This window comes from Zootoca vivipara, chromosome 2 (genome assembly GCF_965207765.1).
Source record: "Zootoca vivipara chromosome 2, rZooViv2.hap1.1, whole genome shotgun sequence".
Classification (NCBI taxonomy): domain Eukaryota; kingdom Metazoa; phylum Chordata; class Lepidosauria; order Squamata; family Lacertidae; genus Zootoca; species Zootoca vivipara.
The window spans coordinates 71285460-71300728 of NC_142584.1; the positions used below are offsets into that span (position 1 = coordinate 71285460).

General features: G+C 47.6%; 1 protein-coding gene across 1 annotated transcript in view; it reads left to right on the top strand.

Annotated features, from left to right (window-relative positions):
- SEMA3G (semaphorin 3G) overlaps window positions 1–15269 on the top strand; it is an 82386-nt gene that overhangs the window by 49783 nt on the left and 17334 nt on the right. The window contains exons 5-7 of the mRNA XM_035106093.3: window positions 3068–3158; window positions 4892–5008; window positions 5412–5554. Coding sequence (XP_034961984.2) covers window positions 3068–3158; window positions 4892–5008; window positions 5412–5554 — 351 coding nt within the window. The remainder of the gene's footprint in view (window positions 1–3067; window positions 3159–4891; window positions 5009–5411; window positions 5555–15269) is intronic.

Sequence of the window (15269 nt, forward strand, 5' to 3'; positions counted from 1 at the left end):
ACCATGCCTGAAAATGACCATTATTTTCTTTGCAGAGGAAAAAATACTTGAATCCAAACTGTGCCTGGAAATGGACTTTAAAGCAGCTTGCAGCGAGCCCCTTTGAAGATGCACTGTCAATGAAAGCATACCTTCAAACGGGTTTTCTGACAGCCCTTTGACCACAGGAACCCACACACAACCTGCCCCAAATGCACTAGGGAGTTCCTCAATGGAAACTGCTTAGTGCAATGAAATTGGTGGGAGGGGGATGAGGACAGGGCCATGGGATCATCCTCTCTTTCTCCCTCAATGCATGAGGTTTGAATGACTGAAGTGTTCTCTAGGCTCAGGAACTTTCTAGCTCTGCATTTCCTCAATATTTTTCCCCAACCATACATTTATATTGCCCTATTAAACAGAGAGGCTGATTGAAGTGCTTGTATTTCTTTAAACAGGAAAAAAATATATTGTTGCCCAATAAACTGGACTCTAATATCAGATGCACTTAAGTCTTCTTGCCGTTATGGGTTAATGTGGCTGGACTTGTGGAATTTGTCCAACCATGTAAGCATCCAGGAAAGAAATGGATTTTGGGTCTATTAATCTGTCAGGCTGATTGATGCTCTACTGTGTATCCAACCCCAGCTCATACGACCTCTCCTTTCTGGTTGTTTTTTTAAAAGAGAAATCCTTTTAAAAGAGAAATCCACGGCCTCTTTATTTTTTGGACGTTCACTCCAAGCACATTCTGTTAGCTATTTGAAGGGAAGAAGGAACAAGAAAGATGGCTGTGTAAAAAGAGAGAGAGAGAGCTTAAAATGGGGAACAGAGCCAAGAACCAGGGAAGAGGCAGGTGAAATTGAGATCTCAACGACTGTGCTCAGAAGAGAAGCAGCATGTTCTTAATAATTTGCATTAAACCACCTGTCTCTTGGGGTGGGTGGATGGCAGACAGACAAACATGAACACCAGCTATTTCTCTCCCTGTGCAACAATGCTTGGCTGCCTCATGTGAGAACTACAAGTATGGCTGGCTGATGTCACAACTGGGAGAGTCCAATTTTGGACTGCGGTTTTATTTGTCTGGTGTTGGGAGCTACTTAACCATATTGCTAAACTTCTGACTCCAAGCAAGGAAGGCCATTGTGCATGAGACATGGATCTCCTTTACTAGCTCAATCCCTGTGGTTCTTTTCTGGACTGATTCCTGAAGTTGTACAGTCCTTATGGATTTAGACAGTGCCTGCTTCCTGCTGAGATTTTATATATAATATGTGGGTGGCCTTTCCCCCCCCTCCAAGCTTTTGATTTCCCTCTGAGCCGTTGCTCATAAATCAAGCTGGCCTTAGCAGGAAGGCCATTCAGCTTCACCCTGTAACCCCTCTCGCTTGGGAGGATTCAGCCGGCAGAAGCTTTTATTGAGTGCATGAGAGAAAGGACCCTTTCAGCACAGCTGTTCATCGTGAGCAAAAGGGATGATCGGACTGTCCCTCTGACATCTCACCCCATAACCATATCCGGCAGTGCCTCTCCCCTTGCTAAACACTCACACTGATTTAGCCATGGTATTGAGAGGCGTACCAAAATACAATCGGAGTCCTGTGCTGCTGTTGCTGCTGCTGCAGCATGTCAGAAATTTAACAAGGCTTAGCCTTGGCCTTATATTGGCCTGCAAACACTGGGGAACAACCCTATGCTTGGGTGTGGGTGGACAGTTGCATGATGAAGACATTTAATTAGGCAGCTTGAAGAGGCTGCTTTGTCTGGCCAAGTGGATAACTGGCAGGAAAGCAGGAAAGCACAAGCTGTTCCAGGCATTGCAAAGCAGGAGGGTGAATAATACAGATTCCCAGCATCCTTAGGCCCACTGTCTCATATATGCCACTTTTTAATTTATTCTTATAATTTATTCTTATAATGGTCTGTGGTGCTGGATCAAAAGTGTCATAACTGCTTGCCATCTGAAAGTTGACACAGAGCAAAAACTTTTCACCAAAAACTTTTTGACAACCCAGTGGGTTGGTTTGAGAAGGAACTCTTTGTTCATTTGGGATCCAGGGTAAGAATGTTCTAGAGTCTTCACTCTCTCCCTGCCCCTCTGCTCCCATCAGGGGTTACATAACTGTAGTCTAGATTGTAAAATCATTTCCTGGCATACTGTAGAAATGAGGAGATGGTCTTCTGAGCTCTTCTGAAAGCCTTACTGACTCAAAAGGTTCCTCTTGTTCTAACAGTTTTCTCTGTTGCTGTTAACATCATGGGCTTGCCTCTCAGTTTCCTGGAACTATGACTGATTAAACTTAATCAGAAGAAGACAGGAAAGATGAATAGTGCTCATGCCTCTGTTAATAATTTTCTGAGTAACCAAATCTGAAGTACAATTTCTCATTGTAAAAACACACCAGAGCCAAAATGATTTCAATAATAAACAAATTAAAGGGCTATCAGTATTGAGAAATACACAAATTTAATATGTTCACACTGAGAGCATAACTACATGTGGTGTTGATTGTATTGCTTACAACCATGCTGCCATGATCTAATTATTTAATTAGAGATGCACCCCTGGTTTTTTAATTGAAATTGGGGTGTATGGGAAAGGTAAAAATAATCGCTTCGCCCTCCAGTGTTAAAGAAAATGGCCCAATGGGGGCTTTTGACCAGTGTGTGTGTGTGTTGTTGTTGTTGTTGTTGTTGCTGCTGCTGTTGAGATTGCAGTGGGGAGGGAAAGAATTAAACTTCTCCTTTCTGCACATGGGGGCTCTAATTAAAAAAACAAAACAGGGTCAATGGAACTGCAAATAACCAGCTGGAGTCATGTGTAGTTAAAGCCCTAATTTTCACTGAATAATGTCAGCATTCATTTTTCTTATGGTTAGAAAGAAAACTTCATCCTGGTCCCTCTACGCTAGCATCCCATGCTCTTCCTAAGATGTTTTCTGATGCACCTGTCCAAGCTCTCTTCATCCCTTCCACATGAGCACCCCCACATCACCTCTGAATTTCAGACTAGCCACTCAGAGAGCTGTGGTTCTATTAAGCTGCCTTGATGCCTTATTTGTCATTTGTGCTCTTCTCTCCCCAGCATGTGTTCAGCTTGGATCCTTCCAGTGTAGAAAGTGGCCGGGGCAGATGTCCTCATGAGCCCAACAGGGCATTTGCAAGTGCTTTCATTGGTAGGTGCTAAACTAGATCAGTGTGACTCTTGTACCCTAGCAGCAGGGTTTAATGTCCTTATTTTTATGTTTATATATTGCCCTCCTGCCAAGGCATTCAAAGCAGTTTACAGTTTAAAACTCTAAACAAGGTTACAAAATATTAAAAAGCAGATTTGCCTTCAGCGTTTGGTGGTTTCCCCAGAAGCTAGTAGTGTGAGCTCCTTGTCTGGTCTTTGCCTCTTCTGTTCTTTTCCTCAGAGAACATGGGTCTAAGTCGACCCAGGGAAGTCGGTGGAGGGGTGGCTCTTTCATGGCCACCTCAAGAGCTGAGGACATTTGTCTTTAACCACTATTTTGGGATGGGGAAGCCTCTGTGATCATGTGATCATACTGCTTGTCAGCTTCTGGCAGGGAAAAAAAGGCTACAAGCAAGCTACCTTCATAAACCCACACTGCAGCCAGCTGCTCTCTGAAGTGAAAACTGGAGGTAGCTCAGGTTGTCGAAACCAGTTTTAAAAGTGGCCAATAAATTGCACCTACAACCTAAAGTTAATATGAAATTCAGTAGTGAATTCTTTATAGGAAAGCCTTTATAGGACCCCACCAAAAAAGATAGGTTTGGGGGGTTGAATGTTCATTGGAGGCATCCATACTTCTCCTCAGTTCAGTGTATGGTTTGTAAATAATAATAATAATAATAATAATAATAATAATAATAATAATAATAATAATTTCAGTTTCTTACCTGCCTTCACCATAAAGTGCCAGGGTGGGTTACAGCAGTTGAGATGTGGTCCCTTTCATAGAGACTATGCCCTCCCCTCCCTCCCCATAAAAAGTGTGCCTGCTTCTCAACTATATTTCATCCAACAAACTTGCAGCATACCCCAATCGTGTGTGGTACATACCAACATTTCATCTAGGAAACTTGGCATGTGAAAGGAGGGTAATCTGTCAGTGACTGTACTTGCATGCTTGTGAAGGCATTTTCTGAACTCTTTCAAGATCTCTGTGCTGATGTGTCCTCCTTAGGATTTGTACATAACTCAAAGCTATGGTCTATTAAACCATAGTTTGGTGTTATGTTTGTACTTTCACTAGTGGCTTCACTACTGTTCGTTTACTGCCAGTGAACAATGATATGAAGTCTGTTGTTTAACTATGGCTTGGCATTATGTGTGAACTCAGCATCCTTCCATACCAGACCATAGTTTGTTTGGACACCTCAGACACTCACCAAGAAAAAGGACACGAGGCACAAGTAGCTGGAAAACTGACCAAATTTTGAAGAAACAAGCCATGGTTCCTTTGTCTGTCTTGGGGAACAACTCATAGTTAACTCATTTTTCAACCATGACTTAGTGTTATAATGTGTGAATCAGGCCAAAATCTTCTCTTTTTGGTGTAGTTGTATAAAACAAGTTTATGTGACTTTTCAGCCAAGCAATTCCTGTGCTGTGAAGATTGGTATAAGGGACTTGCCAAGATTATGACCTTTGAAAGAACCAGTGCCCAAATCAACACTCGCCATTAATTCATTAGGAGATTTTAGGCAAGGCTGGCCTCTCTCTGCCTCCCATCTACAAATACTGATGTACTTTATATGATGGTTATAATATAGGATGCTAATAACCATGTATGGGAAGCTTTTTGAATATTCTAGTGTGCTTTGTAATGCTACATATTGTTTTTCTTGTTAGTGCATGACTGTTATGCAAGGATTGATTGTTTCTGTGGGGCTTCTTTCCCAGGTGGAGACTTGTATACAGGACTAACAGCAGATTTCTTGGGCAGGGACTCTGTGATCTTCCGAACTATGGGACACCGCTCCCCTCTGCGCACTGAGATGGATCAGCGGCTGCTTAATGGTAGGAGAACAGGATGAGAGGTGGAGTGGAGGCCAAAGGCTACAATAAATTTGTACTTAGAAAATAAGGACGGGGAGTTGTCTGTATAACTAAGCCTTTTTGGAATATATGCCCATTAATAAGAGGACACCTTGTGTGTTGCTTCTTTTGGTAACTACTTGTTATTAAAGTGAGCTTATTAGTATTTAATTAGGAATATTTTATATTGTTTTATGTAAACTGCTCACAGGTTTTTCCAGTTGAGTGGTATACAGTATAAATCTCGTTAAATACAAATAAAGAAACCACGCCAAGAGGAAGCCTGAAAAGGTTTAAAAATAAAATAAAATAAAGGTCTATGCCATGCTTTGAGCTGTTTCTGGTGATTTCTTTCTAACATGCCCATACAATATTTTTATTACAGCCCCCAAGTTTGTTGCTGCTTATCTGATCCCAGACAATGATGACCGGGAAAATGACAAAGTCTACTTTTTCTTCACTGAGAAAGCAGCAGAGTCAGACAGCAAAGGCCGGGCCATCTTTAGCCGTGTGGGGAGGGTGTGTGTGGTGAGTTCATGGGGTCTATTTTGTCTGTGGAGTGTAATGAGCATCGCACTAGGAACTGAATGTATGGAGACCAACAGCTTGGTGCATTACTGAATCCAAACCACTGTTTTCATCCTATATGCCTCTCTCCTCTGTTGGACATATGTGCTTACATATATGTGTGCTTGTGTTGCCTGAATGTGAATTCCTCCCACCATTGTCACTTGAAATGTACTGCATGTCAGAGGTCAAGGCTAGTCTACTGCCCCTAGGTGGACTAGCCTGGAGCAACCCCCATATTGTACAATCGGAAGAAAGGGTGACCATACACTGGTAACACCAGAGAAGCTCCCTGATTCTTTTGCCACAACATAAGGCTGCATTTGACTTTGGCTCAACACTCCTGTTCAGAATCTCAGGTTTTATATGTCCCAGTGGCTTCAGTGGTTTCATAACCAGCACACTCCCTGGAAATAACAGCTTATGACTGCACTAGCCATAGACTGCTAATTCAAAGCCAGTGAAAGGGGTTGCATAAGCCTTGGATGGGCTTAAATACAGAAAGAGAGAGAGAGGGAGATAGAGAGAGATCTCCTTGGACAAATTTTGGTACCTAAAATGGGGGCTTTCAGGGGACCCAACATCTTTCTCGATTCACACACACCATAGCAGCATTTCCCCCACAGATTCATTTATGCTTTCAGCTTCAGCTGATTGTAGGTTCATCACCATTTTTTGTATGATAATCATGATGTCAGATCAACTAGTCAGATTTGGTGACATGACAATGTCCCTAGTACTAGAAGGGCCACTCTGAACTAAGAAGGACACTGAAGTGCAGCCATTTGGGGCTGCAAGGTGCTTATAATGGATTGGAGCCCACTGCCTTCTATGTGCAGAAGCTTCCTGCAGCAGCAGCAGCAACAACAACAACAACAACAATAATAGCTCCCTGCCTGCAAAGCTCTGGGCCCAAATATTACAAGTTTGCAAATCTATTAACCAAGGCTGAGCCCATTTGGGCTGAGCCCTGGAATCAGATCTGCTTCCGTATTGCCTTTGGCTCCTGATCAACAGCTACGGTATAGGAAGTCTGTTTGGCACGCACAGCATTTTTAAGCACTTCAGTCAAGACAGTGCCTGGCTTGAGAGGGCTGCATAAATCTCCTGTGACTGCAAATGTTTCTTTTCAAGCCAAGGTTAGGAACATGGAATTTTTTCTTTTGGGTAATTCGGTATAATGTGGTTGGAGGCATGGAGGAAAAAGCATGGTGGGGAGATTCCTTCAAAGCCTTTGAATTCTTCAGCCTTTCATCCAAATGGAAACTCCCTCATTTTCTGTACATGTCACTTCCAATTCCAACCTTCCTTTTTTCCTAGATCTTTTGCACCACAGCTGCTTTGTGCTCACTTGCTTTTCCTCCAAAGGATTCCATCAAAGGGTCTGATGGACCATCCTGTTTGTATCTTAATTTAGCTGAAGACTTGCATTTAAAGGAAATGGGCTAACAGCAGAAACAATTTCTCTGTGCCCATTGCCATCTGTTTTATAGAACAGTTGTTGCATTCATTTCTTGGAGATTTCTATAAAGGCACTTTCTCGTAGAGTGAAGCAGAGACTTCTGCTGAGCACATGTCAGAACAGAGAGCCTGTGCCCTTTCCTGAAAGTATCTTTCTCTGCCCTCATTTTTAAAGGCTTGAAGTTAAATAATTTATACTTGAGAGCCATTATGGAGCTGGAACTCTGAGGGTTTAAAGACTGAGTTATGCTGCTTTGAAAATCTTCAGCTGGTTTTATTGATTTATCCCTGCTGCTTAATTTTGTGCTGTGTTTATTATTATGGTTTGGAGGGATTGTATTTGAGTTCTTCTATTGTAAAGCTGCCCATTAATAAGAAATGGGTATAGAGACATTTTTGTTGGTTGAGCTGAAACTGGAGTGCTTAACAGTAAGTATCATTTTGAATTATGCTAACTTTATTTAACTTAATGTTTTCAGAAAGGACAGAGGCTTGAAGGAGCTCTTCATTTCATTTCCTTTTGTCTTAACATTGCAACCTGTAAAATTGCCTTATGTTCCGTAGCAGCTCCTTGCTAAAGCAGCCTTGGTTTTTAAGGTGCTAAACTAGAATCACCAGCAGATTTCCACGCAGGACTGAACTACGCAAGATGTTAAAGATGTGGTTTAATAGCATGTTTTGTTTCATTTTGTTGTCAAGCAACAACCCTGCAAATCACATTAGGCTCCCGTTAGTATTGCTTAGGGCTTTTCATGAGGTCTTTATTATGTACCACATTTTAAGGCCAGCGTTGTTATCCCAGTATTGAAAATTGAGGGTGGGGCAGACGAAACAGAAAGACTGAAAAAGAAAAAGACTCAAGGCCACCTATTGAGATCATGCGTGGAGGGAGAGTTGTACAGTACTGGGAGTTTCCCAATTCAAAAAAAAAAACAGAACACATGTAGAGGTGAACTGGTTCCCAATGTGTTTGGAGATAATCTATTTGCAAAGGGACTTACCCACATACAAACACACACACCATCCTTTCTGGAAAAAACCCCTGCTTGGGACTGTTTCTCTTGCAGCTCACTTAAGGGGCTGTTTTTGTTTGTTTTGGGCCTCTGTTTTTTTGTTTGTTTTGGGCCTCCTGAGGTTGTTTTGGGCCTTTTTATTGTGTGGACTTCCAAGTTCACAACAGGGATGGGAAGACTTTAGGCTAAGAAGAGCCCTGCTGGGTCAGGCCAATGGCCTATTAGTCCAGCATCCAGTGGCCAATCAGATGCCTGTGGTAAAACCACAAACAGGACCTGGGCACAAGAGCACTCTATCCTCCTATGGTCTCTGAAATATACTCGGAGTCAAGAGTGAATTTCATGCTCTTTATTCAGCTCATAGTCATCAAGGAGGAGAAGAGAAGACGAATGCTCTTTTCCCCAAACCGTCTGCTTATATACATTATTTACACAATGGGCCTTGCGTGATTGGCTACTTCAGGGCTACACCTGTGGGCCAATTATATTGTGGATTGACTTCTGCCTGCAGCCTGATTGGCTGCTCCTACAGGCCAATCAGGTAGCAGATTCACTTCTGCCAGCCGCCTGATTGGCTGCCCCAGCAGGCCAATCAGGTTGAGGATTCACTTCCACCTGGAGTTGGATTGGGTAGCTCCCGCTGATTCTGAATCCTATTGTTCTAGGATTCAGCTCAGTACATAACACCCCTCCCCTCTAAGTTCCAGTCCTGCCCGGGAAGTTGCATTCGTAGTCCCCAAGGTCTGCTGGCCGCCTCCGTGTGCGTTGTGGCCTGGGGTGTTCCTTGGTCAGGGGTTCTGGTTCTGGCTCGTGTTCCGAGGCTGCTGGCTGTGCCAGGGCTGTCTGGTCTGGCGCCACTGAACCACTAGGTTGTAGCTCTGGTTCCGGTGTCCTTCCAGCCTCGGGGCGCCCCTCTGTGCCTACTGCTTCTGCTTCCCCTGCCCACCCCTCTCGCTCTACAGGCCTCACTGCCCTGCTGTCCCCTTGGGACCCCTCTGTCCCGCTCTCCTCCCGGGTTCCTCCTGGGAATCGTCGCCGTAGCTGGTCGCAGTGGCGGCGCCAACATTGCCCCCCTTCCGTTAGTACCTCGTACGACACGGGACCGGTCACCTTGGTGACTGTGGCGGGTACCCATGCTGGGCCTGCCCCAAAATTCTTTGCATACACTGGGTCCTGGGCCACAAATGTCCGGGGGTTCCTGCCTTTCCCCACCACTACCTCATCCTGAGCTCTGTCGGGGTGAAGTCGGTCCAGTCTAGTTGCAAGGCGCCGGCCCATTAGTAATTCAGCTGGGCTCCGGCCCGTCGTTGTGCTTGGGGTGCTGTGCTGTGCTAGAAGAAATGCGGCAAGGCGGTATTCCCAGTCCCCTTGTGTCATGCGGCGGAGACTGTCCTTGGTGGTCCGCACCATGCGCTCCGCTTGGCCATTGGTGGCAGGGTGGAATGGTGCTGAGCGGATGTGGCGGATGGCGTTCTGCGCTGTGAAGGTCTGGAACTCCTCTGACGTGAATGCGGTTCCATTGTCCGAGACGAGGGTGTCAGGGAGCCCGTGGGTCGCAAACAGCTTACGTAGTACCCGGATGGCCGCCGCCGTAGAAGTGGATGGTACCAGTGCGACCTCCAGCCATTTGGTGTAGGAATCCACCACTATGAAGAATGTTTTTCCCTGGAAGGGGCCAGCGAAGTCCACGTGCAAGCGTGACCATGGATGTCGGGCGGACTCCCAGGGCTGGACTGGGGCCCTTGGGGGATCCGGGCGGGATTCTTGGCAGGTCTGGCAGTGTTGGACCCAGGCCTCTATCTCTCTATCAATCCCCGGCCACCACACATAACTCCTGGCAAGGGCCTTCATCCTCACTACCCCTGGGTGTGTCTCGTGTAGGGCTGTGAGGACCCTTTTGCGGAGGGGCTGGGGAACAACAACCCTGCTTCCCCATAACAGGCACCCCTTGTGGGCCGACAGTTCATGTTTGCGGTTTGTGTAGCCAGCGAATTCTGGCCCGGGGCTGCTGCTGGGCCATCCTCGCCACACCCAGTCCAGGACCCGGGAGATGACCCTATCTTTTGTGGAATGGTGCGCAACTTCTTGTGCCTGAATGGGTCGGTCGGGAAGCAGCTCCAGGGTCATAACCTCTTGCGCAGGCGCTGGGTCGGGGCCTGTTTCTGGTAGTGGTAGCCTGCTGAGGGCGTCTGCGTGGCCCATCGCCTTCCCAGGGCGGTGGATTAGTGCATACTGGTAGCCGGCAAGGAAAATTGACCACCTGAGGACACGTGGAGACAACACTTGGGGGGTCTGCTTCTCAGGAGCAAACAGGCCAAGCAACGGCTTGTGGTCGGTCACTATGGTAAAGGGCCGCCCGTACAAGAAATCATGGAATTTTTTTACGCCCTTCACGATTGCCAGACCCTCCTTGTCAATCTGTGAGTAGTTTCGTTCGGCTGCAGCAAGCGTCTGGGAGAAGTATGCCACCGGCACCTCTCTTCCATCCGGGAGTTGGTGTCCCAGGACAGCGCCGATGCCATAGGGAGAGGCGTCGCATGCCAGCACCACTGGCAGCCTCTCGTCGAAGTGTGCTAAGACCGAGTTCGAGACGAGCAAGTCCTTGACTGCCTGGAATGCGGCCCTTTGTCGCTGGCCCCACACCCAAGGGGCCCTTTTATCTAGGAGTCTGTGTAGGGGCTCCGCTACCGCTGCCTTATGGGGAAGGAAGGCATGGTAAAAGTTCAATAGTCCCAAGAATGACTGAAGTTCGGGCTTGCTCTTGGGCGCTGGGGCCTCACAAATGGCCCGTACCTTGTCGCCGGTTGGATGGACCCCTTCTGCGTCCACCTTAAATCCCAGAAAGTCCACCTGCGGCACTCCCAGTAAACACTTTTCCCGCCTCACCTTGAGGCCCGCCGTCTGGAAACGGTGCAGGACGGAGCGGAGGCGGTCCTCAAATTCCTCTGGTGTGGGCCCGGCGATCAGTACATCATCGAAGAAGGGGGTGACGCCAGGAATCCCTTTAAGGAGCGAGTCCATTAGATTCTGGAATATGCCTGGTGCCACGCTAACGCCAAATTGTAGCCGCTTAACTCTGAATGCCCCTCTGTGCGTCACAATCGTCTGAGCCTCTGCTGTGGCTTCGTCCACAGGCAACTGTTGATACGCTTGGGCCAAGTCCAGTTTGCCAAAGATTTTTGACCCAGCCAGGGTGGCGAGGACATGGCTGACCACTGGCACTGGGTATGCATGGGCCGTGAGAGCCTTGTTTATGGTGCATTTGTAGTCTGCACAGATGCGGACCGAACCGTTAGGCTTGACGGGTGTGACAATTGGAGTTTCCCAGGGGGCGTTGGGCACCGGCTCCAGCACTCCTTGCTCCACGAGCCGGTCCAATTCCTCGTCTATGCGGGGTTTCAGGGCGAACGGGACCCGGCGGGCCTTGTGCCTGATGGGTCGTACAGCGGGGTCTAGCTGTAGGGCAATGGGGGGTCCTGTATATCGTCCCAATGCCCCATCGAAAACCCCTGGAAACTCTTTGCATATGGCGTCCACGTCCACTTGTAAGCTAGTGCGGTTCACCCCGGTAACGGCTAGCCCCAGAGGTCCAAACCATGCCAGTCCCAGTAAGCTAACGTAGGGGCCCTTAACTACCAGCAAGTCCAATTGTTGCTTTCGCCCTCGATATTGCACCCTGAAGGTCCCCACCCCCATAGTAGGGACCTTACGTTTCTGGAAGTCCCGGAGGGTGAATGGGGCCGGCCTTAGTTTGGGACCCCCATTAGGGCACAGTTCCCTTAATGTTCGGGCCGAGATTATGGATAGAGTTGAACCCGTGTCCAGCTCCATGCGGCATGGGGCTCCCTCTATCTGTACCTCTATATAAATTTTCTCTGTGCTGGGATGGGGCAACTGGAATACCTGGTAGTCCGTGATCTCCGTCGAGTTGCCTTGGTGCATGGTGCCGTGTGACCTGGGGCTCCTGGGTCGGTCATCTGATGCTTGTCGACGGGTGAGTCGAGCCCGACACACCCGGGCGATGTGTCCCAATTTTCTGCACTGCCTGCACTCTGCGTTGCGGAAACGACAGGTCCTCCTCTCGTGGTTCTCCCCGCAGCTTGCACAGTTCCCTCCTTCTCGTCGAGGCTGCTGTGGTGTGTGTGCTGCTTGAGTGCGCCGCTGTACTCGGTGTACTTCCTCCCTGTCAGATTCGGATTCGTCGGTGAGGTCTTCGTGGTAGACCCTCGGTTGGGATGGCGGGGCCGGTCGTGCCTCTTGCGTTGACCTCTCGGCGGCTTCGGTTGCCAGGGCTTCCTCCAGAGCAATCTGGAACGTGAGGTCTTTTTTGGCGTAGAGGCGTCGTTGCAACATCTCGTCCCTCAGGCCACCGACGAGGCGGTCACGCAGCATGTTCTCCAATTCTGAGAAGTTGCATAACCGGGCGGCTTGGCGGAGGGAGGTCACAAACCCAGTTATGGTTTCCCCCGGGGCTTGCCGCTTTGCGTAGAAGGCATTTCGGCAAGCTACCACCGAGGGCTGTGGTGAGAAGTGCTCCTTCAGCCGTTCCATTATTGTTTTGTAAGAGACGGTAGCGACATCTCTAGGTGCAAGGAGAGCCCGGGCGATTTCAAACGTCTCCTCTCCACAGACGCTGAAGAATGTTGCCCTCTTCATGGCATCGTTGGTGACTTCTTTCGCTTGCAGGAGGAAGTTGAAACGGGCGGCGTACCCTTCCCAGTCTCCTGATGCTGGTTTGAATGGCGAGAAGCTGCTGTCGGTTGCCATTCTGGGTTCCTTGGGTCCTGGAGCTGAAGCCTGGATGCACGGTGCGATGCAGCGGTGCAGCAGGTGGCGGTGCTGCGGTGCAGTGCGTGGTGGCGGTCAGCTCAGCAGGATCCCACCTTCGTCGCCAGTGAAATATACTCGGAGTCAAGAGTGAATTTCATGCTCTTTATTCAGCTCATAGTCATCAAGGAGGAGAAGAGAAGACGAATGCTCTTTTCCCCAAACCGTCTGCTTATATACATTATTTACACAATGGGCCTTGCGTGATTGGCTACTTCAGGGCTACACCTGTGGGCCAATTATATTGTGGATTGACTTCTGCCTGCAGCCTGATTGGCTGCTCCTACAGGCCAATCAGGTAGCAGATTCACTTCTGCCAGCCGCCTGATTGGCTGCCCCAGCAGGCCAATCAGGTTGAGGATTCACTTCCACCTGGAGTTGGATTGGGTAGCTCCCGCTGATTCTGAATCCTATTGTTCTAGGATTCAGCTCAGTACATAACAGTCTCCATCAACTGGTATTCAGAAGCACTACTGCCTCCATGCCTCTTCTTTGTCTTTTACTAGAACCCTGAGCTCAACATCAAAAAAACCAAGATCATGGCCACTGGTCCCATCACCTCCTGGCAAATAGAAGGGGAAGAAATGGAGGCAGTGAGAGATTTTACTTTCTTGGGCTCCTTGATCACTGCAGATGGTGACAGCAGTCCTGAAATTAAAAGACGCCTGCTTCTTGGGAGAAAAGCAATGACAAACCTAGACAGCATCTTAAAAAGCAGAGACATCACCTTGCCAACAAAGGTCCGTATAGTTAAAGCTATGGTTTCCCCAGTAGTGATGTATGGAAGTGAGAGCTGGACCATAAAGAAGGTTGATCGCCGAAGAATTGATGCTTTTGAATTATGGTGCTGGAGGAGACTCTTGAGAGTCCCATGGACTGCAAGAAGATCAAACCTATCCATTCTGAAGGAAATCAGCGCAGAGTGCTCACTGGAAGGACAGATCGTGAAGCTGAGGCTCCAATACTTTGGCCACCTCATGAGAAGAGAAGACTCCCTGGAAAAGACCCTGATATTGGGAAAGATGGAGGGCACAGGGAGAAGGGGATGACAAAGGACAAGATGGTTGGACAGTGTTCTCGAAGCTACCAACATGAGTCTGACCAAACTGCGGGAGGTAGTGGAAGACAGGAGTGCCTGGCGTGCTCTGGTCCATGGGGTCACGAAGAGTCGGACACGACTTAATGACTAAACAACAACAACAAAAGAACCCTGAGATCCACCAAATAGGGCCAGGGCGAAATTAAAGAATTTTGATGCCTTGTATCGCTCCCTAAACGCCTGATGAAATAATGAGATGCACATTTGTCAGATATCGCTAGCTCCAGAGGCATGATGCTGCAACCAAGAAGGCCCTGCTTCATTCCGGATAGGCTTGTCTAAACAAGAATATTTTTAGCAGGTGCCAGAAACAGAGGGAACCTCCCATGGCAATAGAATTAGGAGCAGAATGCGTCTCTATGAGTCATGGCAGAAAGGGGGAAAGTTGTTTTATGAGATAAGAAGAGAAAAAGAACCCTGTTGCACCAAACCAATGACTTACAGGAAGCCACAGGCAGGAGATGAGCACAGTAGCCTTTTCCCACTCGTGATCCCCAGCAACTCCTATTTAGAGGCAGAATAGCCAACATGACCAGTAGCCTATTTTAACCTTATCCTCCACGACCCAGATAATTGGTAATTGACCATTGACCCAGGCTGTTTACTCAAGGCTGTTTCACATTCTGCTATACTGAATGTGAACAGCTTGAAAAGTTTCTTCTTTAAATCTGAGAGAAAATATAAAGTGAAAGATATACTTTCCAATTTCATTCGTGTTGCGGAGAAGTGTTCTTAATTGGATCTATTTTGGCAGTGGGGGTGGAGATAAAAGAGGGAAAAGCTGGCTTGCAGGAAAGAACTGGGGAATAAACAACAGGTAATCACTGAGGGGGAAATGCATAGAAAGTGGGGATGTTATGGGTGCATCTTGCTTGTTGAGAGAGGCCCCCTTGTCCCTGATCGTGCATTGGATATGCATCATAACAGCATCATACCCTAGGAATGTTGATGAGAACTACACCATATGGAACAGAGAAGGTCTACCCCCTGCTTTGCTTGCCTTCTCTCAGAGTGCCATTTGGTTGGGATTGCTCCAGTACTTTTGGATGAGGACTCTGTCAATATGCTCATTTGCTCTTACCCCTCCTTTTGTCTCGTGGGATTCCACAGCTGCTGCATTCACTGTGGGGAGGACACTGCCAGATTAACATCTAGATAAATCGACTGCACTGTGCCACATCATCAGGCCTCATGGCTATCGATTCTCCATTGCAATACTGATGGGTAAAAACATTATTGTAAGCCACCTAGACCTGACCTCCACATGGATATGTTA